Source organism: Chlorocebus sabaeus, chromosome 8 (assembly GCF_047675955.1).
Source record: "Chlorocebus sabaeus isolate Y175 chromosome 8, mChlSab1.0.hap1, whole genome shotgun sequence".
Taxonomy (NCBI): domain Eukaryota; kingdom Metazoa; phylum Chordata; class Mammalia; order Primates; family Cercopithecidae; genus Chlorocebus; species Chlorocebus sabaeus.
Genome location: NC_132911.1, coordinates 10,429,630 through 10,455,112, shown reverse-complemented (window position 1 = coordinate 10,455,112; position 25,483 = coordinate 10,429,630). Strand labels below are relative to the sequence as shown.

The following is a 25,483-nucleotide window of genomic DNA, read 5'->3' as shown; positions in this document are numbered from 1 at the left end:
ATTATAGTATATTGGAGTTGAAATGGATCTCAGAAATACTTAAGTGGTAACCAGCCTAACATCCTAAATGTATTTATAAAAATATACAAGTTATTTTTAATATTCTTTTTTTTCTTCTTTTGAGACGGAGTCTCACTTTGTCGCCCAGGCTGGAGTGCAGTGGCCGGATCTCAGCTCACTGCAAGCTCCGCCTCCCGGGTTCACGCCATTCTCCTGCCTCAGCCTCCCGAGTAGCTGGTACTACAGGCGCCCGGCACATCGCCCGGCTAGTTTTTTGTATTTTTTAGTAGAGATGGGGTTTCACTGTGTTAGCCAGGATGGTCTCGATCTCCTGACCTCGTGATCCGCCCGTCTGGGTCTCCCAAAGTGCTGGGATTACAGGCTTGAGCCGCCGCGCCCGGCCTATTTTTAATATTCTTAAAAAGCCTATCTGTTGAATCAGTAGTGCCTATTGTGTAATTGATTGTCTTAGCTTATTTTATAAGGATTTTTGAGAAGAAGCTGAAGCCTTTTGCTATATGGAGCTCTTTCTTGAGTGAACCTGGTCTCCAGGGACCTTGCTCCTATATTGGCTTTTATAGTCCCGCTCCTTTATAGTTCTTCTCCAGCTTGCATTTTTCCTTTTGTCTCCTCTGAGGATTTTTCTTCCACTCTCCTTGTCCAAAATACTGTTGTTTTCAAGGTTTCATCTACCTTGTAATTACCTTTCTGTATTCCTTTCCTTAATGAGCTCATTTGTCAAGTAGCTACAACTATTAATCCACTATTCCATTTCGTAATCTCCCTGGAGCCCCCAGCCCCAATCCTCAGCCCTCCGTAGGTATTGAGCAGATGCTGGTTAGTGGGTGAGTGGCGGGAGAGTGAGTGAGTGAATGAGTGAATGATGCCCCCTTGACTGTGCTCCAGCCTCTTCTGACAAACCGTCTACAGAATGTCTTTACTTGGAGGTTTTACCTCAGAAGGTGCCTACTACCTCAGTGAGCCTTATCTGAGAGTTTCATACCTCTTCAACTTCCTTTTTTTTTTTGAGATGGAGCCTTGCTCTGTTACCCAGGCTGGAGTGCAGTGGTGCGATCTCAGTTCACTGCAACTTCTGCCTTTTGGGTTCAAGCGATTCTCTTGCCCCAGCCTCCCGAGTAGCTGGGATTACAGGCTTGTACCACCATTCCCAGCTAATTTTTGTATTTTTAGTAGGGACAGGGTTTCACTATGTTGGCCAGGCTGGTCTCGAACTCCTGACCTCAGGTGATCCGCCCACCTCAGCCTCCCAAAGTGCCAGGATTACAGGCGTGAGCCACCGCACCCAGCCCTTACTTAAACTTTTACAACTCAATTTCTGTTAATAGTTCTATCTTATTTTCTAATCTTCTAGATTCTCCCCTCCTTCCCCCTTCCCAAAAAATGTAGTCATCTTTGACTTTTTCTCTTCTGTTGTGAATTTGGCTTTCTAAACTCAATTTTTTTTCTTTCAAAATTTCTCAGATTTAGCCCTTCTTTTCCATTTTTCTGTAACTGTCAATGGTTCAGGGTCTCATCACCTCACACCCAGGTTATTAGCATGTCTGCTGCTAACATTTCCTCCACCCCTCAATCATTTAGACATAATAGACCAATTTTCATAAAATGTTATGTTGCTTTTTCAAAGGCTGAAGCAAAAACATTGAGAATCTTTGAGATGAGTATTTCAGTAAATCTGATTGCATTAGGTTAGAAAAGAAGTGGGAAGATAAGAGAATCAATGTGAATAGAATGCGTGTTTGAAAAGTTTGGCAGATCGATTAGACCATTAACAGAAGACTTGAATTAGGTCTACTAGTTTCACTTTACAAAACGAAACACCTTACATCGTATTTGTTTTTAAAGTAAAGCTGAATATATTAGAAGGATGAATTTTTTTGAAAAAAGCCCATGAACAGTTACAGGATAATAGTATAGTTGTGTAATTGAGATTTTAAAGGAGGCAAGAAAAGATGGAGTCCAAAGTGTAGGTAGAAGACTGAAATTCTTTTTTATTTTTTAGAAGAAACTTCTGTTAAGGATGAAAATGGAGATATAGAGGGAGTGAATTATTAAATAAAAACAAGTATACACGATGGTGCTTTACCAGATTATCTCATTCTTAATCTTTGTATCCTTTTCTTTTTCTTCAGCATGTTGACATAGCGGCATTATTGATAAAATACAACACGTGTGTAAATGCAACAGATAAGTGGGCATTTACTCCTCTCCATGAAGCAGCCCAGAAAGGAAGGACGCAGCTGTGCGCCCTCCTTCTAGCGCATGGTGCAGACCCCACCATGAAGAACCAGGAAGGCCAGACGCCTCTGGATCTGGCAACAGTAAGTCCTCATTTCAGATACTGAGTATTGTTCCTTGTACTTTCAGAGATGACATTAAATTCTCAGGCTCACCAGCTTACTTTTAGTCATGTTTATTTCACTTAGAACAGAGATCTCCTTCTGAAAATTTTTGAAGTTCACACTTTTTGTATGAAAATATAATTTAAAACTCTAAGGCAAACTAATCAGTAAGTTTGTGTAATTTTTTTTTGCCATTCTTAGCCTGCTAGGAAAACATGAATCATAAGAAAACACATTTTTAGAGTGTACCCTCAAATAATTACATTTAGTAAAATATCTCGTACCTTCTATATTTGGCATATTATTGTAGAGCAACTAATGTTCATGATGATTTCCTAAGTCTGTGAGACAGTCAAAGAAAAATTAACTCTGGGCAGTATTATTTAACTGCAAAGTCAAAGTTAAGCACCACATCCTCTTCCTTAACTTTCTGAAAATCAGGGAGTTACTGTATAGTCACAATAATTTCTAATTTTTTAAGCCAGAAATGTTTTTTCAAGTTATATTCTGTTTCATTTATTTATTGCTGAGTAACTGTTTCAAAACACTTAGTAGCTTAAAATAATAATGATTTATTATTTCTTATGATTCTGTATGTTGGCTAGGAGATTCTTCTGGTCTTACCTGGGGTCAACTTGTGTAACTGCATATAGCTGGTGGCTGGGGCAGAAACATAAAGACGGCTTTACTTATATGCCTGGGGCCTTGACAAATAAAGCTAGAAGGCTGGGGCCTCTCTAGTCCCACGTGGCATCTCATCATTAAGTAGTCTTGTTGGAATTTCTTCACCGAATAATTGCATCTCAAGAGGGAGAAAGCAGAGGCTGCCATTGTTCTTTAAGGCTAAGCCTGGAACTGACATGCTGTCACTTCCACCATATTCTGTTGTGCCAAGTGAGTCATGAACTCAGCTCAGGTTCAAGGGATAGGAAAACAGATTCCACCTTCTTTGAAAGGAGAAGCAAAGATTTCATGGCCATCTTTAATCAGCCACAGTCTTACCTGTGAATACAAATTAAATCTATTTTTCCCACATTAAAATTACACTCACCGGCCACACGCTCCCCCAACCAACAAGGGGCACAGATAGTCATCACTGGGTCCTTAGCAGTTCTGAAATTCAGCCAGGCACATGTTATCAGGGCCGTCTACTCTGGAGTTAGGGAATAGTGCCTGATTAGGGCCCAGTTCTGCTCCCAGGGAGTGGTTCACTGTGGCTGTCTTTTTTTTCCTTTCTTTTTTTTTCTTTCTCTTGAGAGACAGTCTGGCTCTGTCACCCAGGCCGGAGTGCAGTGGCATGATCATGGCTCACCACAACCTTGACCTCCCAGATTCAAGCCATCCCTCCACCTCAGTCTCCTAAGTAGCTAGGACTACAGGCACGTGCCACTATGCCTGGCTATTTTTTTTTTTTTTTTTTTTTTTACTTTTTGTAGAGACAGGGTCTTGCTATGTTGCCCAGGTTAGTCTTGAACTCCTGGGCTCCTCCCTTAGCCTCCTTCCTCAGGCTCCCAAAGTGCTGGGATTACAGGTGTGAGCCACTGTACCCAGCCTCTGTAGCTCTTGGCCATGCCCTCTGAATTATCCTTCTCTTTTTATAAAGATGGATCGTATTTACAGCCAAATGGCTTTCTCAACCTTTTACCTGCTCCTAGAGATTTTGGGGACCCTAAGCCTTTTAGTATTTTAATCTACCTGTCCCTTTTAGTCCAAAATAGTACAACTCTTCCTTTATAAACTTTTGGATTTCCCATCAAATTATGCACCACTCCATCAGCCAAAAGCCCCACCCACAAATCTTTTCAAGACAGGTCCCTCTGTAATATGGATTCCAAGTCAAGGTACAGTGGGGCAATGCCCATAAGACCCTTCAAAGCTCTTTCATCTAGCCAAGGGAATTCACAAGGTACCACCTTAGAGGTTTTTTAAAGATTTTGAGGTAATATATCTATACTTCTGGTGATTTTTATTCTGAGGCCATGTTTTCCTGTCAGCACCCTAGATTTGACCTTTGGCCTGAGGCTATGCCTTACTTGAAGAAACTTTTGCTGATGGAGAGGCTGGGAATGGTGAATAATTTTATTTTCCAACCTAGCAAATCTTGGGTGAATACATTTCCTTAAAGAGAACTAAACAGTTCCTTTCTCTCCTCCTGTACCTTATCATGGGCAGGTAAACATACCAGTCCAGCTGGCGAGGCAAAATTTGTTCTGGAAATTTCCTTAGCCAAATTTACAAGTTTATTTAGGTTCACGTTCTGCCTTCTATAAGACCTCATGTGCCAGTGTTGCCAAACTTTCTGCTACACAGCATCAGTCCCCTTTCTCTCGCCTTCAGTAGCACTTGCCTGTCTTCCACTCACAGCCTCCCTCAGCAATAACCAGGCCACCCTTCACACCTCCAACCAAAGCCACATGTCCACCAGCACCCCACTTCCTGGTACTGGTGTGCATTTCATTTCTCTATTGCTGCACACTAAGCCACCCCCAAACCCAGTGAGGGTTTAACATGACGATTTGTTATTTCTCACACTTCTGGGAGTTGACTGGGCTCAGCTGGGCAGTTCTGCTGGTTTTGTAGTTACCTGCACCTGGGAACTCAGCAGAGGCTGGAGCTTCCAAGATAGCCTTTCGTCCTGCAGGGCTCTCCCTGCATAGGATCTCACCCCTCAGTAGTCTAGCCCAAACTTCTGTACAGCATGGCAGATGGCTTCTAAGAGAGTAAAAGTAGACACTGCCAATCCACTTAAAGCCTGGCTCAGAAGCCTCAGAACATCACTTCTGCATTCTGTTGGGCAAGACAACTCACAGGGCAAAGCACATGCAGGGTGGGTGGAAATTGAAGGGGAGGCATGCATGACGGGAGGAAGGAATTGATGGCTGGCTGTCTCTGGAGACTATCTCCCGCACACTCGAAAAGCCCGCATACTCGAAAAGCAGTTGCATCTAATACTTAAAAACTGTAAAGTTTATGAATAAATGAGCTAGGAGTGTCATCCCTTTGAAATTTCACCAGATGCTAATTTTACATGACATTATTAAGTGTGAAGTAAATAACCAGATTATTATAGCTGTTTAAACATAAACAAAATAGAGTAAATATGGAAATTTTTCTAAAGAAGGGTGACAGTTAACACTGAAAGTGCTTTTTTTTTAATGAAAGAAGAAATATTTTTAACAATTACATGGTTTCTCCAATTCTGTCTACTGAAACTACTGAAACTCTTTGGAGCTGTGGATAGGAGAAGGAATGATCAAAAACCAGAAGGGGATAGATAATGAGGCATTCATTAAGGAAAAAATCCACAAAGCATTTGGTTCTTAGTGAAAAACTTACCATTTCAATATACAGTCTTTTCACGTTTTTTTTTTTAATCATTTTTTTAGGCTGACGATATCAGAGCTTTGCTGATAGACGCCATGCCCCCAGAGGCCTTACCTACCTGTTTTAAACCTCAGGCTACTGTAGTGAGTGCCTCTCTGATCTCACCGGCATCCACCCCCTCCTGCCTCTCTGCTGCCAGCAGCATAGACAACCTCACTGGCCCTTTAGCAGAGTTGGCCGTAGGAGGAGCCTCCAACGCAGGGGACGGCGCCGCGGGAACAGAAAGGAAGGAAGGAGAAGGTGAGTAGACCCCGTGAATGCTTATTTATTGATACCTTTTGTTAGTGGAGCAGAATTACTTTTTTCTATTGATAATTATTGAGCGCCTCCATTAGAGACGTCCTGTCTGTAAATTTTCAGACACACAACATCTTATAAGAAATATTTCTTCATAGAAGACTGCCACATTTCTTGGCATTGCCATTGTTCTTATTTCTGTATATTCTAGAGCATCTGTTTACAACCATAGCATCTTGTTGAACCACTTATACTGAAATTGTGTCAGAACACAACTGAGAGGTCATTTCAGGAATGAAAACTAAAATGATAGCTGATACATTTAGATTTTTTAATTCATTAAAAGCTTTAGATTTCTCTGTATAAGTAGCATTCGATAGTATAAATATTATACTATAATATTTTAAAATTAGTATTTTCTCTATATTTGTATAAATTACAATAAGTTATAATTCTATATTCTAACCATATTAGAATGATACAAATACTAATTTGATAAAGATAAAACACTCTGCTTTTATTTCTCAATCAACTTGAGAAATAAAGTGTCTGAATTAAATCTATGTATTCTATATTATTTTATGCCACGTAAAATCATCTGACAGCCAAGGTTGTCAGAGTCATGTCTTTAAATGGATACTGAAATTTTCTTTAGTGAATTCTTTCTGAGAATCTTGACTATGTTTCTGTTTTAGTTACCGGTCTTGACATGAATATCAGCCAATTTCTAAAAAGCCTTGGCCTTGAACACCTTCGGGATATCTTTGAAACAGAACAGGTAAACATCCTTTTATATATTTGAGTCATTTAAACTAAAAACTAAGAATTAGGCTGGATGCAGTGGCTCACACCTTAATCCCAACACTTTGGAATGCTTAGGCAGGATTGCTTGAGCCCAGGAGTTTGAGACCAGCCTGGGCAACAAAGTGAGACCCCCATCTCTACAAAAAAAAAACAAAAACAAAAACATGTTTTTAAGTTAGCTGAGCATGGTGACTTACTGGGCACCTGTAATCCTAGCTGCTGGGAGGCTGAAGCAGGAAGATCACACGAGCCCAGGAGTTTGAAACTGCAGTGAGCTGTGATTGTGCCACTGCATTTCAGCTTTGGCGACAAAGTAAAACCCTATCTCAAAAAAAAAAAAAAAAAAAAAAAAAGAATTATTAATTGCCACCCACCTCTTTTCTCTTTTGCTTCTTATGAGCTATTTTTAAACCCACAACACATTTCTATAAGAAGCCAGAGGAGCCCAGTATTTTATACTTCTCCCCAAAATTGTCTAACAAATGAGAGTCTTTATTTTGTTTTATCTTTATAAGCAGCCTAGCACTTTGCATTTTATTACATGTCAAAACTTAGACCATGCAACTACCTCAAAAGAATGTTTTCATAATTGTCCTTGGTTGTTTTGTTTCCGAAAAGTGTCAGTCTTTATTCATCTCATTTCATTACTCATGTGACTAGGCTCCTGAAGCAGTTGCCCATTAATTTGGAAAGCACAGTAGTACTTAGACAAGTGCACCTTTTAAGAATCTCCCCTTTATGAAGTTTCTGTTGTCCACTTAGAATCTTAAATAATCTTGAACCAAAAGTTGGCCATACATTCCAATAGACCCACCCTATTTTGGGTTCCATCTTAAATGTCTGCAAGCGTCTAAGGATGGAGTCATCATTAGGGCATTTATGAATTTAGGATTATTCTGTTTGTTTTACTGTTTTCATACAGTATAAGGAGTTGTAATATTATATGCTTTTGTTATTATGGTCAACTTTAAATATTGAATGATGGTAAGTCCTGAATTTAAATGGACTACTGATATACATGAAATTTTAGAATAGGAAAGGTGTTTAGAGAAAATTAAGTTATTCTCCCAGGTGTAGGGATCACCCTTGTATAATAACACCCATGTTAGTCCTCCAGCCAGGGAAGATACCTTGTTACAATTTGGGACAGGTGTAATAGAATGCTTATAACTTAAAGTGTGCCAAAAACTGCCGGTAGGTATAATTCATTTGTTTTGGGCCAATGCTCACCCTGTTTTGCACAGAGATCTAATCTCCAGTCTACATATGTATTCAGTTTCACAGGACTATACTCCCTACAGAGGCTGTAGGGAGAATCTATTCCATGCCTCTTCTTGCTTCTGATGGTTGGCAGCTTCTTTGGCTTGTGGCCACACTACTCCAGTCTCTGCTTCCATCGTCACATTTGCCTTCCTGTCCTCTGTATCTCTTCTAAGGACATTTGCATTGAATTTGAGGCCACCAGTATAATCCTGGGTGATGTCCTCATGTCTAGACCCTTAACATAATTTTGTCTGCAGACACTCTTCTTCCAAAGAAGGTGACATTCATAGGTTCTGGGGATGAGAACATAGACATATCATTTTGAGGGCCACCATTCAGCCCACTACAACATAATGTGGTCCTTTATATCTTCTTAAGACCTAGTCAGCTTAGCAGAGGTGTCAACCTTTCAACCACCCACCTCTACACATCTTCCCCTATATCAGAATAAATCTGTTTTTTCAATTATTCTTTATATGACATAATTTTCCAATATTTCACTGGCACCTTTGGCCCACTATGGTTCCCTTCTAGGCTTATAGTCAATTTGGAGTTAACTTAAAAACCAGGTCTTTTTTCTATTTTATATCAGTTATACTGTTAAGATTTTCTTCTGCTTTTTCTTTTTTTTTTTTTTAGCTACATTTTTTCATTATAGTTCATCTTTAATGCTCTTAATAACAACAGTTGAGTAGGGATAGCATTGGACTAAAAGAAGACCTTAATTCTAATTACTTTTACCCTCTTACTAGCTGTGTAAAATTGGACTAAAAGACATTTATCCTATCACTTCCTTTACCGGTAAAACCTAATGCCTATAAATGTTCAGAGAGTTAAAATTCTCGGTAATATTGTGCTGCTGTGTCAGCTTTTAATACAGTGATGCATCACATGTGCCTTTGGTCTAATGGTTAGGACTTTATAGACTGCTGTCTATCAAATCGTTTTCTTTCCCAACCATTTATTCATCCCCTGGTTTGGAGCTTTCTTAGGAGAATATCCTAAACAGTAAGAATGCTTTATCCTTATTCCCTAACTGAAGGTGTGCAAGCTGTTTTAAAACCATTATATTCTGCAGTTTCCATATTACAGCTACAGCTGTTCTTCCCAAATCATTTCCACAATAATTGTAAAATTTCAAACACATCTTTGCTAAATAAACCAAAGACCTTAACTCAAACAAATAATTCCAATTTACTGATGAAAGTTTTCTAAAGAATGTTAATTTTCTTCTTTTAGTCAGTTTGCATTATAATTTTACATGTTATTTCTTTTTTACTTTGTATTGTATATTCTCATTGTCAGTAACTGACTTCCTGTGGCATATTTATCACATTTTATTGATTTGAATAGTTTAATAGCTTAGTCTCATAGTCATTCCTTCTAACAGCTTATTCTGGTTTCATCCGTTTCATTGTTCTTTTTTTACTGCAGTTTTGTTCTGAGTAAATGGTTCCATTGATTTTCTTTTAGCCAGAATAATTTCTATAGCCTTCACATAGACAGTTGCATTTAATGTGTATTACCAAGCACAGTTCTTTTCCTCCAGACAAGTGATACTAACTGTATCTAACTGTGTCTGGCTCAATCATCAAGCAATCACATGTATTTTTATTTTAATTGCAAATGTTATTTATCTAGCCTTCCATTATAAATAAATGTGATAACCTTTTCCATAACTTTAACCATTAGCATTTTCTCCCATTAACATTCTATATCAGTAATATGTGATGATGGCGCACATACTTGTATAGTGGGGGAGGAGTGAGGGTGCATGCGTTGTACTCATTTAATTCATATCTGTTTGGCTTAAGCCAGGGGAGCCGTTGTTTTCTGATGTGGTTTGACATGCTCATATGTCTCATTGCCTGTGTACCTACTCATGGATGCCAGTGGGGTGTGGAATGTAGGTATTTTATTTCTGGTCCCAGAAAAAAACCTTCTGCACATCATAGCCTCACCTCCTATCTTCACAGTTACTCTCTCGGAAGTCTCTAAACTAAATTGTCTTGTTTCCCATAGACACTTTGCCAAGTTCTATGTTAAATAATATATACCTGTATCCTTTCTAGTTAATTATAGTACCCATGTGACTTTGGCCCTTCCTTTGTAACATAGCTTTCTACCTATCAACATAGGTAGAACACTTTTTCTATGGGAAAGACAGATTTTATTTACACTGCAATTCCTGGAACGTAAATGCTATCACTTGGAAGACTGCTTGTGGACATCTATATGGTTAACCTGTGTATTTTCATGGAAAGTGACCAGATAAATTTTGATTTCAAATTCTTGAAGATAAAAGCATGGCCTCCAGTAATTCATTGTAATTTGATTATAAAGTTAGTACTTATTACTACTACTGTACCATACAACCTTTTAAGCCCAAGCAAGAGAAAGGTCTTTTTCATTAAAACTAATTTTCTCTCCCCACCCAAAGTAAAATGACTCTTAGAAGCTAGAGGTAGCTCTTTTGGCAGTGACCTTTGCTTTATGTGCAAGGTGACTTTAACTGACACGTGGATAGTCTTTATTCTTCATATTATAATTTTATTTTAATGTAGACTAGATAGAAATAACTAGCCCAACAAGCTTGTGATTTCCTCGGTATAATAACTAAGTCAAGGTTTTAAAAAAGGAGCAAGTTAATTTAAATATGATTTTCAGAAAAAAATGTCTAACAGCTGATAGGAATATATGTAAAATCCCTGAGTCTTGAAGCAACATGTCTAAAATCCAACTAACCTGCTTTCCATCCAGATATTTCTATTTCTTTTTTTGATACAATAGTCTCGTAGTTACCCAGCTGCAGAATTTTGGAATAATCTTTAATTACTTTCATTCTTTTATTTTAACCATTTCTATTTACCAGGCCCTGTAAATAGAGTTCTCCAGTTGCTTTCAGATTCATCCCTTCCATGCCATTTTATCTTCATCTGGTTCCCAGTTGCTTTCCCTTCCAAATCTGCCCTTCATAATGCCAACAGTCTCATCCTCCTAAAATACGACATTGATTATATTACTCTGCTGAGAAGACTTCCCAGGGCCTTTGGTATACTTCTTTTTTTTTTTTTTTTTTTTTTTGAGACGGAGTCTTTTTTTTTTTTGAGACGGAGCCTTGCTCTGTCTCCCAGGCCGGAGTGCAGTGGCCCGATCTCGGCTCACTGCAACCTCTGCCTCACTGCAACCTCTGCCTCCCAGGTTCACGCGATTCTCTTGCCTCAGCCTCCTGAGTAGCTGGGATTACAGGCGCACACCACCATGCCCGGCTAATTTTTGTATTTTTAGTAGAGATGGGGTTTCACCATGTTTGTCAGGCTGGTCTCGAACTCCTGACCTCGTGATCTGCCCACCTCGGCCTCCCAAAGTGCTGGGATTACAGGCATGAGCCACCACACCTGGCCAGCCTTTGGTATACTTCTAAACCCCTTAATTTGATAGATAAGGCCCTTTAAGATCCTCTCTGTGCCTGCTGCTCTGCCATTCCCTCCTTTTAATCCTTGATACATATTCTCCTGTCACCATTTTGAACTACAGTACTTAAGTTCCCTCAAATACTCTGTATTCTTTTAACTGATTTTCCCTTTGCACATGCTATTCCCTCTGTCTTAAGCACACTTTCTTCCTCCCCCTGCCTGATGAACTCCTGCTGCTTAGCTGAATTACGACCTTCTTCTGAGAACCTTTCCTCATCTCCTTCCTGCTCCTTCCTTCTCAGCCCTCCTTGCAGCCCTGACCAAGCAGGTCACCTTCACGAGAGTTCTCATAGGGATTCTCTAAGACATTGACCCATTTTGTGTGTGTTTGTTATCTTGAGTAAATAACATGAACTCTGGTTGGCACTCTATTTCATGGCCCCACTCTTTTATTATCAGTTATTTGGACCAACCATGTAACTTTCCAACTATAATTGGGCGTTTTAGAATTAAATGAAATGTTTACTTTTTAAAGAAATATATAGCGTAAAGAAGGTACTCATTAAACATTTTTTGTGTGAATGAGCTGACATAGATCTAAATTCCTTAGCTTTTCATTTAAGGTTTTTCAGTGGCCACTGCCTGATAAATATGCAGACAAATTGGACACCATGTAACTCAGTGCAACTAAATTTAATGTTTAATCATTTTCGCCTTCTAGTCATCCTTTTAAAGAATAGAAACAGGGAAAAGACAGATACAGCTATACTCTCAGCTCTTCTGTGTACTGTTTTCATGACTTCTCTCAGTACCAGTGACCTCATAATACATTAATAGTACTTCATTATCCATCATCGTAAGGATTAAATGAGGTAATGTAAATAAAGTGCTTTGAACTGTGCTTGATATATAGCGAGTACACAACAAATATTGAGTGGATGGTGGTTGGATGATGAATGGTTGGATGGAATTGCAGTAATAATGTATATTTATATTCAGTTGCAAGTATAGAAAGTTGTCCCATTCCCTTTTTGTTTTTCAGATTCCACAGGTTAATAGCTTTTCATCTTTTCTATCCTTCAGGATAGCCTCATAAACACTGTCTTTTTTTTTTCTTTAGTTACGTATTTTCATATTCATTCCTTTTGTGTGACTGTAAGTATCTAATTGGATAAATGCCAAGATAGCATGGGTAGATCACCTGTCTACTGCTGTGTAACAAATTACCCAAAACTTAATGGCTTAAAATAAGAAACATGTATTATCCCACAGTTTCTATAGGTCAAGAATCTAAGCATGGCTTAGTTGGGTGCCTCTGGCTCAAAATCTGTCCCGAAGCTGCAGTAAACTGTCCGACAGGTCTGCAGTCTCACCTGGGGACTCACCTGGCAAGGGTGGGGACCCGCTTTCAAGCTCGCTCACAGTGTTGGTTGACTGGCCTCGATTCCTCACCTTTCGGCCTCTCCACAGAGTGACCTTATGGAGTATTACTTACCTGTTGCTGCTTGATAAATTACCGTAAACTCAGCAGCTCGAAACAGCACACATTTTGAGAGTCAGGACTTTATGCACAGCTTAGTTGTGTCCTTGGCTTCATGATCTCTCACAAGGCTACGGAGCATTAGCCAGGGCCAGTATCTCCTCTAAAGACTCCACTGGAGAAGGATTCCCTTCCACACTCTCACATGATTACTGGCAGGATTCAGTCCCTTGCAGTCTGTTGGACTGAAGCCCTCAGTTCCTGCCATGTGGGCCTCTATAACCTGGTTTCTTGCACTATCAAAGCCAGCAAGAGAAAAAGGATCTGCTAGTCACCTCTCATCACCATTGCTGTATTTGCTTGGTAGGAAGCAAGTCACTAGGCAAGCCTGCACTCCAGGGGAGGGGAGCACACAGGATGTGGTGTAAGAAGGCGGGAATCATTGAGTGTCTGCCATAGCATGGCAGCCAGGTCTTCTAGGGTGAGCAGTCCAAAGAGTGAGCGCCCAAGATGGAAGCCACAATCTATTACCTAATGTAAAAAGTAATTTCCCATCACTTCTGCTGTATTATATGTGTTAGAAGTGAGTTGGTAAGTCTGTCTCACACAGGGAAGGGATTACAGGGAAGATACAAATGCCAGGAGGTGGGAGACCACTTGCCACATCAGGTGTGAGACAGCCTTGCCTTCTAAACTAAGTGATTTGCTGTCAGTCTCTTCAGGTTGTTTTGTTGGTTTGGTTTGGGTTTTTTGTATTCATTTTATGAATGGAGCTATAAAATGAATAAATACATTAAATATTCTCCATTATTCCTCTAGAACATTGTAGAGAATATTGTGTTTTGCTGGCCTGGTGTCTGCTTCCTCCAGATACGCACTATATGTATCAATTCAGAAAAGTCTGAGGATTCTCTGAACTGAAGTTACCACATAGATATGAGACCCTTGGTTTTAAACTGAAGTTAGTTTAGAATATTTAGAAGAAAAAAATGGGACATCAATAACATAGTTTCCAAATTATATTAAAATCATGTCTAGCTAAGAATGTAAAGGCTCCTATTATTTTGTAAACTATTCCATCTCAAAGATGTGTATTTCAGAACTGAGTTTTTTGGTTTTGTTTTGTTTTGTTTTAAAGCTCTGCTGAAACCTTTCTTTTGGGTGATTGGAAGTAAATTGCCTGCTTTGTGCAATGCAGCAAATTATTGCTTAAATGGCCACTTAGAAGCAATATAGAACATTATTTCCAAAGAATGAGTGATGTATGCTCATTTCACTGGAAAGATCAAACTCATATTTTATTCTGACAAAAAAATCAGCAGAGGTCCATGCCTAATTTGTCAGTTTTTAAAATGTTACTTGAACGTTAAAAGTGGAAAAAAGCGATCTTGTTTGAGTTGGAAAAGGAGTGTCTGTAAAAGAATTTCTTGGTTTTCCAAGGAAGGGGAAAATCAAAGACTAATCTCGTAGACTGGTATTTGGATTGTCACAAGGCCAACTTCGTCAAGACTGGAAAGTTGCACGTTCAGACTTCAAGAAATGTGGCTACCCGATTTCATCCTGTGTGTTCAGAACATAGCCACTGGGTGGTAGTAGAGTCCCAGCTACTTTAGTCCATAAGGGAATTAGGTGATTTTGAGCCAACTAATCATCTCCATTTTACAGGGATAAATAACCGAAAGTTAAAAACTAACCGAAAATTAAAAACCACTGTGTTGTATAAAAACAGAATGTATTTTAAGCAGAAGGGATTAAGTCTGAAAATTTATGAGAGAGCTTAAAAACCGTCTACTCTTTCCTTATCCAAATTGGAATTTTAAAATGTAGCCTCTCTTTAAAACAGTTTGTAATCTAACTAAATACTTGAGATGTCAATCTCACTGCTTTTTAAGGCAGTCTGTCCCAGGCTGGAGTATTTCTTAGCACTGAGAAGTTCTTTCTTATCTATTGTCTAAAAACTGCTTTCTCCTTTTCCTGAGCTCTGTTTACTTGCGCCGAATGCCTCTCCCTTTCCCCCGCCGTTCATTTCTACTCCCTGCTGGATACTGGGATCTGGTGTTTCCCATTTTCAAGCTACTGATTCCTCCTCTATCTGGAGGCAAGCAGTAGATGATAGAACAAAATCATCTAAAGGAAATATAGCGATGATCTTTTTGTATTTCTATAGTATTGTTTCTCCCTTTTTAATTCTCGTGGACAAAAAGCAAATCAAGGAGTACTTCAAGTAAGCAAAAAAGCTGATGAGACTATCAAGACAACTTTAAAAAGATTGTAAGCTCATGTTTGTAAAGGAAACAAAATAATTTTATTAATTTGCATGGTACTCATAGCATTGTAGACAATTGGAAAAGCTTTTGTCCTCTGAAGAACTGTTAAAGATTTCACAAGTAATTTTGTTTCATTTTTCAGATTACCCTAGATGTGTTGGCTGATATGGGTCATGAAGAGTTGAAGGAAATAGGCATCAATGCGTATGGGCACCGCCACAAATTAATCAAAGGAGTAGAAAGACTTTTAGGTGGACAACAAGGTAAGCTATTCAGAAAAAGAATTTCAGAAATCAGTGGTACAAGGTAAGTGTTGGGGCTGACAGTTGAACTCAGGCTGTCTGACCCTAGAACCATACACTGAACTATTGTACCTCCTGTCCCTTCCCCATCTCAGTTATTGGCCTCGTGCTCCTTCTAGCTGGAAAAATCTGAGTCAGTCTTCCCTCTCTCCCAACACTTTGTATCCTCAGTTTCTCTGGAATCTCTGTACTTCTGTCCTTTCCCATGACTGTCACTTGATCCAAGCCACCATTCTGTCTCCTGGACTATCCTAACCACTTGGTTTATCTCCAACCTTTACATTTGCTTCCTTCCAGTACCTTCTCTACAATGTGAACACAATTTTTTCAAAATGATTATATGATCATATCACTCCCTTGCTTAAATCCCTTTAATAGAATCCTGTTGCCTTTAGGATAGAATCGAACATTCCTAATATGGCTTTTCACAATCTAACCTTTCTTAACTTGAACCATCCTCCCCCCAACATGACTGTCATCTTTGTCTTTTTCCATTCTACTTTGCTGTTACAAGCCTTTTTACCCTCTGTTTTTATTCATTTCTCTATTTGTTAGAGGCACTTTCACCATAGGAAAGCAAGGAAAGAGAATCCACAGACCTAATCAGATTACAAGAATGATGTGAAATTCAAACTGGAAGATTTTGTGCTTGAGTCTTGCTTATTTATCTGTTTTAGTTCATCCATGAAACAAAGATAATGTATTTTAAAGCAATTGTAAGTGGCTATTTCAAGCCATCTTAGAAGAGTTTTTAGAGGATAATTTTATATTTTAGATCTGACTATATTGTGATGTCAGTGCATGTTTTTCTTTTGTGTCAGATATAGCTTCATGTATGTTCATGATAGAGTTTAATTCAACAAATATTTGTTGAACTCTGCAGTGTGTACAGGAAGCTCTATAACAATAGATAAAATTGGGCCAGGCACGGTGGCTCACGCTTGTAATCCCAGCAGTTTGGGAGACCAAGGCGGGCAGATCATGAGGTCAGGCGATTGAGACCATCGTCTCTACTAAACAAAATACAAAAAATTAGCCAGGTGTGGCGGCGGGTGCCTGTAGTCCCCGCTACTAGGGAGGCTAAGGCAGGAGAATGGCGTGAACCTGGGAGGTGGAGCTTGCAGTGAGCCGAGATCAGGCCACTGCACTCCAGCCTGGGCGACAGAGTGAGACTCCATCTCAAAGAAAAAAAAAAAAAGAACAGATAAAATTGATCCTCAAACATTTTCATTTTTTTTTCTCCTGTCCTTGAGTATATTTGTTTAAAGTAACCAAATTTATCAGGTTCAAATTGCAAATAGTTTAGGTTTGTTCCAAGATGTCAGTTATTTATTATGAAGCTTTTTTTCTAAAATAGAGCCTGAGTAGTGCAGACTTTTGTTTTATACGTTAATTTTTCTCTCCTACAGGCACCAATCCTTATTTGACTTTTCACTGTGTTAATCAGGGGACGATTTTGCTGGATCTTGCTCCAGAAGATAAAGAATATCAGTCAGTGGAAGAAGAGGTAATATACATCAGAAATCTTTCATTTGCTTTTCTTGAAATCTGTGGAGAAACCTGTTTTTCTGGAAGAAACCTCGTCTTACATTGCCTTGTGGTCACGTGCCTATTAATCAGTCTCTCTCAGCCATTGTGGTAGAATGTTGCCAAAATTAAAATATGACAGCGCCACATGGTTTTCACATCAAAGCCTGTCTTTTTATTCTGGAGATTTTCTTGAAATTCATGCAAAATAAGGAGCCTATTAGAACTATTTTCTTGTATTGTTATAGTGCCACCTAAGAATGACATAGAATGAAAACTCTTGCCTCATAGAGAGCAAATATGTTCTCATCCTTGTTTTTATGCAGTTATAAATGTGACTGTAAAATATGCGTAATCATCACGTGTGCTTCTGGGTCTGCCTCATTATTGTGCATAACATTTCATTTCTCCAGTCACAGTTTTTCTGAGCCCCTATGAAGGCTGTTTGTGTGACCCTCTTGGTGGTCAGATGCCAGTGAGACTCCCACTCCACTGACGGTTTATGCATAAACAAACAGCCTAATACCACTGTTCTAAGTAAGATTCGTGTTTGTTTTTTTTAATTAGTACTCATTTTATTTTCATTCCCAGGCTAGGAACTTGCATTAGGTAACTCAAAACCATGACCCCAGAGCTGTATTTCAGCTCATATTTAGTGCATCAGGAAGGCATCATGGGGTCCAGTGTCTTACTACCTAATTATTCTCTTAGCAGTTAGTACATTTTGATAATAATGTCAAAAATGTAGTGACTCTACGCAAGTGGAGCAGTAAGGAAGAGAATTCATTCTATTGAGTTAATTCTCTGAGAAATTTAGATCTTTAAAACATTTTTCTTTTCCATAATTATTTTTAATTTAGAGAGTAGTCAGAAGAAAGTTATTCCCTTTAGTAGTACCTTATAGGCAAATTCCCCTGGTCTGTGTAAATATACTTAGAGATCGATCCCAAGCTGAAGACTGTTGAGATAATATAGAATATTTCACCTACAGAACAAATATTTATTTTTTTTAAATTGTTTATTTTTAGCATTTGTTAATTGAACGTAAATTGAACGTAAGGAGTTTTTGTTTGACTTAATCAGTGTTAGTTCTTCTTCTCAATAAGATAGTAATTGTAGATGACTTAATGTGATTTTTTATGTTTCCCCATCGTGTTTACAGAAAACTTTCAGAACTTTTATTTAAAAGTAAACAGAAAGTGCATAAATTTAATATTTATGTTTGAAATTATTTTCTCACCAGAAATACTTATCCACTAAACTTATTCATCAATTTGTAGTGAACTCCTTTTATTAATACCAAATTTTAGACTCATCAATGAAACAATAAAATTGGAAGAAATGTCTAGAATCATACACTGGGATGTTTTTATAAAATTAGTTATTTTGTTCTATAGATGCAAAGTACAATTCGAGAACACAGAGATGGTGGTAATGCTGGCGGCATCTTCAACAGATACAATGTCATTCGAGTAAGTTTTTGAAGTTTCATGGTGAAAACTGGATTGCAAGGCTTACCGAAAAATCAAATCTAGACAATGAAAAAAGTTCATTAAGTCATATTTTCAAACTGTGAAAAGATAATTCATCACCTCTTGCCCTGAAGTCAGATACCACTCTTCTCACTACAATATCTCTAACTCCCCAAGACAATACGTCACTAAAAATAGAGACATTCTGAAAACACCAAAGCTACAAACAGGAGGCTAAATCAGCCTGTGCTAGTGATACGTGCATGGATATTTGTCTTCCTGCTTATCCACAAATACAGGCCATAGTTAACAATAATGTTTTTTATCATTTGAAAGTTGCATCGAAGTCCTGGATCTTCAGTCTTATTGAACCAGTAATTACCCCAGAATACATATATCTCTTAATCTCAGTATCTTAATTTTTAATATGGAACAGATGACTCAAGCTTTTTACAAAGTGGTATCATGAAGATGCATAAAATCTGTAGAGAACTGGTTTAACCCTTTGAGTTAACAGACCTGTGAAAGTTACACTGGTACACATCAGAGTAACCCAGGGAACTTGTTTAAAAAAAAATACAGGGCCGGGCGCGGTGGCTCAAGCCTGTAATCCCAGCACTTTGGGAGGCCGAGACGGGCGGATCACGAGGTCAGGAGATCGAGACCATCCTGGCTAACCCGGTGAAACCCCGTCTCTACTAAAAAAATACAAAAAACTAGCCGGGCGAGGTGGCGGGCGCCTGTAGTCCCAGCTACTCGGGAGGCTGAGGCAGGAGAATGGCGTGAACCCGGGAGGCGGAGCTTGCAGTGAGCAGAGATCCGGCCACTGCACTCCAGCCTGGGCAACAGAGCGAGACTCCATCTCAAAAAAAAAATAAAAAATAAAAAATAAAAAAAAATAAAAAAAATACAGATTTATATGTCCCCATCTCCTAAACTTTATTAAGTCTGGGGAGGAGCCTAAATATAACCTTTTTACCTTTTTTTTTTTTTTTAATCCTGATTTAGAGGTAACAGCCAGGTCTGGTATAAAATAACAAAAACTGTAACTGAAAATTATGTCACTAACAGCTAGAGTATTTTCTGAATTACACTCACCGGTAGCTTTATCACTTTTACATTTAAGCAAAATAAAAATGGACCTTTCTAAAAGGGAAACAGATTTTTCATTTTAAATCATAAATGCACATTTCACTGATAACGTTTCTTTCTTCTTCATCCTTAAAGATTCAAAAAGTTGTCAACAAGAAGTTGAGGGAGCGGTTCTGCCACCGACAGAAGGAAGTGTCTGAGGAGAATCACAACCATCACAATGAGCGCATGTTGTTTCACGGTGAGCAACATGGCCGTGATGGTGGCCGTCTCCCTGGGCCTTTGCAGGAGCCAGTAAAATGAAAAACCTATGTTAAATTGACTATAATAGGGTTGTATTAAAAATGGCTTGTTTTGATTATTTTGTTCAAATAATTACTTCTTGGTACCAGCTTTCGAATGTATCACACATTAGTACAGACTTTCCAGTGCATGTACAATGAAAATAATTGAGCTAAAAGTATGTTAGAACTTAAATTGCAAATTGAGCCACCTAGTGAATTATTTTTGTTGTAATTTAGTACTAGTACCTTATTATGTATAATAGGGCTCCTTAGGAAATACTTTTCATTTATACACTATTCATTTCTTAATATTAACCTGCCCAGTGCAAATAGTTTGCAGGTAATTGAGCTTCTAGAAAAGTGTTCAAAAATGAGTCTTTCTATCTTCGTATTTCTAGGTTCTCCTTTCATTAATGCCATTATTCATAAAGGGTTTGATGAGCGACATGCATACATAGGAGGAATGTTTGGAGCTGGGATTTATTTTGCTGAAAACTCCTCAAAAAGCAACCAATATGTTTATGGAATTGGAGGAGGAACAGGCTGCCCTACACACAAAGACAGGTCGTGCTATATATGTCACAGGTAAGCACCTTGCTATTAGTGTAACGTTTGCCACCCCAGGTCATGAACCACATTGGGTTTTTTGTTTGTTTGTTATGAGATGGAGTCTTGCTCTTGTGGCCCAGGCTAGAGTGCGAAGGCACGATCTCGGGTCACTGCAACCTCCGCCCCTCGGGTTCAAGCGATTCTCCTGCCTTAGCCTCCCCAGAACTGTAATCCCAGCACTTTGGGAGGCCGAGGCAGGCGAATCACAAGGTCAGGAGATCAAGACCACCCTGGCTAACACGGTGAAACCCCAGCTCTACTAAAAATACAAAAAAAAAAAATTGGCCGAGCGTGGTGGCAGGTGCCTGTAATCCCAGCCACTGGGGAGGCTGAGGCAGGAGAATGGCGTGAACCCAGGAGGCAGAAGTTACCGTGAGCTGAGATTGCGCCACTGCACTCCAGCCTGGGGGACAGAGTGAGACTCTGTCTCAAAAGAAAAAGGAATACAGAGAAATTTTCAAGTATATATATAGCATGTAAAAGTTTTTTTTTTTTAATGCTTCAAACTTAATTCCTCTGGAGACAAAAAGGAACCTAAATAAGCAATAAAAGTGAACCTCAGTGAAGATTTAACAATCACTTATTAAAATTAGACACACAAGTTTAAGTCTTAGCCAGGATTTCTAGAAAACAGACCCTAAAGCAAAAGCATGTGACTAGTATTTGATTGGCCAGTGCAGCCCCAGGGAAGCAGGAATGAGGGCCCTAAAAGAATTGAGGTGGAGAAGACAGCAGAGCAACCGCAGTGAGGTGCGTTAATGAGTTGGCCACAGCCTCATAGCGAGGGCAGTCAATTGCTCAGTCCATGAAGCATCTCCAGAGAGGCTGTATAAACTACGGCATCTCACAACAGTAGTATATCAGTGAGAGAAAGAGATGAATTTGTCTGCTGGCTCCTGTCTTGCATTTGCCAAAATTTGCCCAAAATTTGCCCCCAGGGCTAATTGGCACCCCTACCATTTAGGCTGCTGCATCTGCAGAATGCACCACAATGCACCAGGCAAGCCAGTGAGCAGACTTGAGCCAGCTCTCTACTTGCCCATCTGCAGCTGCAGCTCACGGCTGGCTGAGCAGGTCTCACACCACCTCCTGCCTCAGCAGAACAGCGGATCCCTGGGCAGAAGCAGAAGCCTGTCAGGTTCAGCTTTGTGTGACATAACAGACTAGGAGCACACAGAATCTAATGACAACATACCACTGCCACAAATGTAGAGATGGCGCACAACAAGCCTCCTTCTGATAGAGAGCAAAGCCCTTTCCTCTGGGACCTGCAGGAGAATATAGTAGACCAAGCCGGCATCCCAGAGGATCATCACTAGCATCCAACTCAAAAAACCAGTCTGGGTAAGACCCAGTTATCCTGGATCCTGCACAAATTTTAGCTGACTCAAAATAAAATCTCTGGTTATAACACAAAGATTATATTCCATTACTAAAAACAATCTGATTGCATTATAACTGTTTACATTTAACGGTGTTATCAATTGTACTAATTTGTAAAAATATTTATTGCTTATATTAGAGATTAGCAGACATTTCTTTAAGGGATATATAATAATCATTTAGGTTTTGCAGGTCATACAATCCTTGTCACAGTAACTCAATTCTGCCCTTGTCGTGCAAAAGCAGCCATGGGCTATATGTAAATGCATGTGTGGCTGTGTTCCAGTAACACGGTATTTACAGAAACAGGTGGCAGGCTGGCTTGACCCATGGGCTATAGTTTCCTAACCCCTAGTGTATATAATAGACTTTCTTCCCAGTCAGCCTTTCTTACCCTGTAATACTTAATATCTGCTCTAATTCATGTTCCGCCCAGACTAATGTGATTTTCAGCCATACATTTAAGCTAAGTACTTTTGTTCATGATCCACTTTTATTATTACTATTTATCTCATCCCAGTTTCTACTTTTTTCCATGTAGTGAATAAACCCAATCTTAATTTCAGGTGTTGTTTCCATCAGCTTATTTTCTTCACTGTCCTCCTCCCCATCCATGCAAGAGCTCAGGTTTTTTCTGTTTTTCTTCCGTTTTTCCACCAGGCAAAACTTACTGGCAGGCATTTTCTAAGGCCGATTCCTAAGCCATAGCAAAACTACCTTAAACTTTTCAGTGTAACTGTTGAGTCTGGTAACTGTTTATAGTAAATCATTATATCAAATTCCATTCCTACTCATACATCTGAAAATGACATTTAAATTAGCTTGCCTTAATGTTACATTTTTAAAACATTCATAGACCTAGCAGTTATATTATTGTAAGATTTAAAGCTTCCTTCAAAGCATTGTTTTTTTTTCTTCTTCCTTAGACAAATGCTCTTCTGTAGAGTGACCCTTGGGAAATCCTTTCTGCAGTTTAGCACCATGAAAATGGCCCACGCGCCTCCAGGGCACCACTCAGTCATTGGTCGACCGAGCGTCAATGGGCTGGCATATGCTGAGTATGTCATCTACAGAGGAGAACAGGTATGTTACTCATCAAGCAAGCATAACCACGTTCACAAACATGTCAACAGAGCACAGAGACCGTGTAAGACTTGAGAAAATCTTTCCATGAAATATCCACCACACAGTGTGCTAGTATTAATTACTTCAGATACAAAATAAAGGTATCAAAATAATTCTTTGACATCAGCTTTTTACATAAAACCCATTAGTAGCTGTCAGCCACATAACACAGTGTGAACAAGAGGGCAGCGGAGAAACAAAGGCTTGGGCCCTCGTGCTGTTGGGAGGCCTGCGGCTGGGAACGGATGCCTTGTGCCACTTCCTGCACAGCACGCCAGGGCAGCTGCCATCAGTGGGTCTGCGTGAGTGTACGTGCCACAGGATTTGTCCAAAACCAAAAGCAGTTTGTCGGAATGTAACTGAATTTCAAATGAATACCGTAACTACACTAAAAGAAAACATACAGAAGGAAATAACTAAATATATGTAACCTATGAAAACAGTATTTTACACTGTGCCTTCAGTCATGGGCAGGGTGGGGAATGCTGTTGGGGGAAGACTGACAAAGGAATCCTGAACTCCTTTTAGTAAATCTGTTGATGGTGATACTGTGGGCAAAACAGTGAAACTCTTAGGTATATTATAGGATTGAGCACATGAGTGGATGTGTTGATGTATTGATTTGAGGAGCCAAAGTTCTCACGGTAGAAGAAGGGACATACAAATATGGAATGGAGAAGGTAAGAAAGACTCAAGGGATGAACTGAAATTAGAAATATTACTATGATCTCATGATTTCTAACGTGTATGTGTGTGTGTATACACCCATGTAAATTTATGGGTAAGTATCAGTATAAACGTGTATGTATATGAGAGAGAGAGAGAAACCAAGGAAGGGAGGGAAGAAGAGAGAGACAGGCAGGAAGGAAAGAAGGAAGGGAGGGAGAGAAGAGAGAGGAAGGAAGGAAGGGAGAGAGAGAGGAAGGGAGGGAGGGAGAGAGCAACGAAGAAAAAGTGGAAGGAAAGGAGGGAGAGAGAAGAAGGAAGGGAGGGAGGGAGAGAGGAAGGAGGGAGAGAAAGAAAAAAGGAAATGAGAGAGGAAGGAAGGGAGGGAGGGAAAGGGAGAGAGAAAAAGACTAAGGAAGGGAGAGAGAGAGATGAAGGGAGGGAGGGAGAGGAAGGAGAGGAGGAAAAAGTGAGAGGAAGGAAGGGAGAGAGGAAGGAAGGGAGAGAGGAAGGAAAGAGGGAGGGAAAGAGGGATGAAGGGATGGAGAGAGGAAGGAAGGGAGAAAGTGAGAAAGAGGAAGGAAGGGAGAAAGCGAGAGAGGAAGGAACAGAAGGAGCAAGAGAAGAAAGGAGGGAGAAAGGGAGGAAGGAAAGAAGGGAGAGAGGAAAGAAAGGAGGGAGGGGGAGAGGAAGGGAGGGCTAGAGTGCAACAGACGAAGGATTGGAGGAAGGAGAGAGAAAAAAAGGAAGGTAGGAAGAGAAGGGAAGTAGAGGGGGAAGGAAGGGAGAAGGAGAAGGGGGAATGAAGAGGGGAGAGAGGAAGGGAGGGAGAGAGAGCTAGAGAATGGAAGGGAAGGAGGGAGGAAGGGAGAGAGAGAGCGAGGGAGAGCAGAAGGAAGGGAGGGAGAGAGAAAAGGGAGGGAAGGAGGAAGGAAGGGGAAAGGAGGCAGGGAGATAGAGGTAGAAAGGGAGGGAGGGAGAGCAGAAGGAATGGAGAAAGGAAGGGAGGGAGGGAGAGAGGAAGGGAGGGGGGAGAGAGGAAGGGAGGGGGGGAGAGAGGAAGGGAGAATGGAAGGCAGGGAGAGAGAGAAAGAGGGAGGAAGAGAGGAAGGAAGGGGAGAGGAAGGAAGGGTACAGGAAGAGAGGGAGGGTGACAGAGAGAGGAAGGTAAAGAGAGAGAGGGAGGGAGGCAGAGAGGGAGAAAGTAAGGGAGGGAGAGGTAGAAGGGAAGGAGAGAGAGGGAGGAGGGAGGGAGTGAGAGAGAGGAAGGAAAGAGGGAGAGATAGAAGAAGGGAAGGAAGAGAGGGAGAGAGGAAGGATGGGAGGAAGGATGGGAGGGAGGAAACGGAGAGAGGGAGAGTGGGATAGAAAGAGGGATGAAGGGAGGGAGGAGGAAAGGAGGGAAGGAATGAGAGAGGGAGGGGGAAGAGGAGGAGAGCGAGAGTAAGGAAGTGAGAAAGGGAGGGAGGGAGAGAGGAAGGAAAGGAGGGAAAGAAAGGGTGGGGAGGAAGGAGAGAGAAAGGGAGGGCAAGAGGCAAGAAGGGAGGGAGAGAGGAAGGGAGGGGGAGAGCAAAAGACATGAAAGGGAGAGAGGGAGAGACAAAGAAGAAGGGAGGGAGGGAATGAGAAAGAGAGGAAGGGAGGGAGAGGGAGAGAGTGTGAGGAAGGAAGGGAGGGAGAGAGGAACGAAGATAGGGAGGGAGAGGAAGGGAGGCAGGAAGGGAGACAAGAAAGGAGGGAGGGAGAGGGGAAGGAAGGATGGGAGAGAGGAAGACGGAGAGAGGGAAGGAGGGAGGAAGGGAGAGAGAAAGA

The 25,483-nt window shown here is 40.2% G+C and overlaps 1 protein-coding gene across 1 annotated transcript in view; it reads left to right on the top strand.

The window, feature by feature from the left end:
• The window catches only part of TNKS (tankyrase), a 224,016-nt gene that overhangs the window by 185,365 nt on the left and 13,168 nt on the right, over positions 1–25,483 (top strand). The window contains exons 18-26 of the mRNA XM_007961676.3: positions 2,151–2,339; positions 5,747–5,984; positions 6,677–6,759; positions 15,354–15,474; positions 16,923–17,020; positions 18,438–18,512; positions 19,740–19,845; positions 20,287–20,473; positions 22,807–22,963. Coding sequence (XP_007959867.3) covers positions 2,151–2,339; positions 5,747–5,984; positions 6,677–6,759; positions 15,354–15,474; positions 16,923–17,020; positions 18,438–18,512; positions 19,740–19,845; positions 20,287–20,473; positions 22,807–22,963 — 1,254 coding nt within the window. The remainder of the gene's footprint in view (positions 1–2,150; positions 2,340–5,746; positions 5,985–6,676; positions 6,760–15,353; positions 15,475–16,922; positions 17,021–18,437; positions 18,513–19,739; positions 19,846–20,286; positions 20,474–22,806; positions 22,964–25,483) is intronic.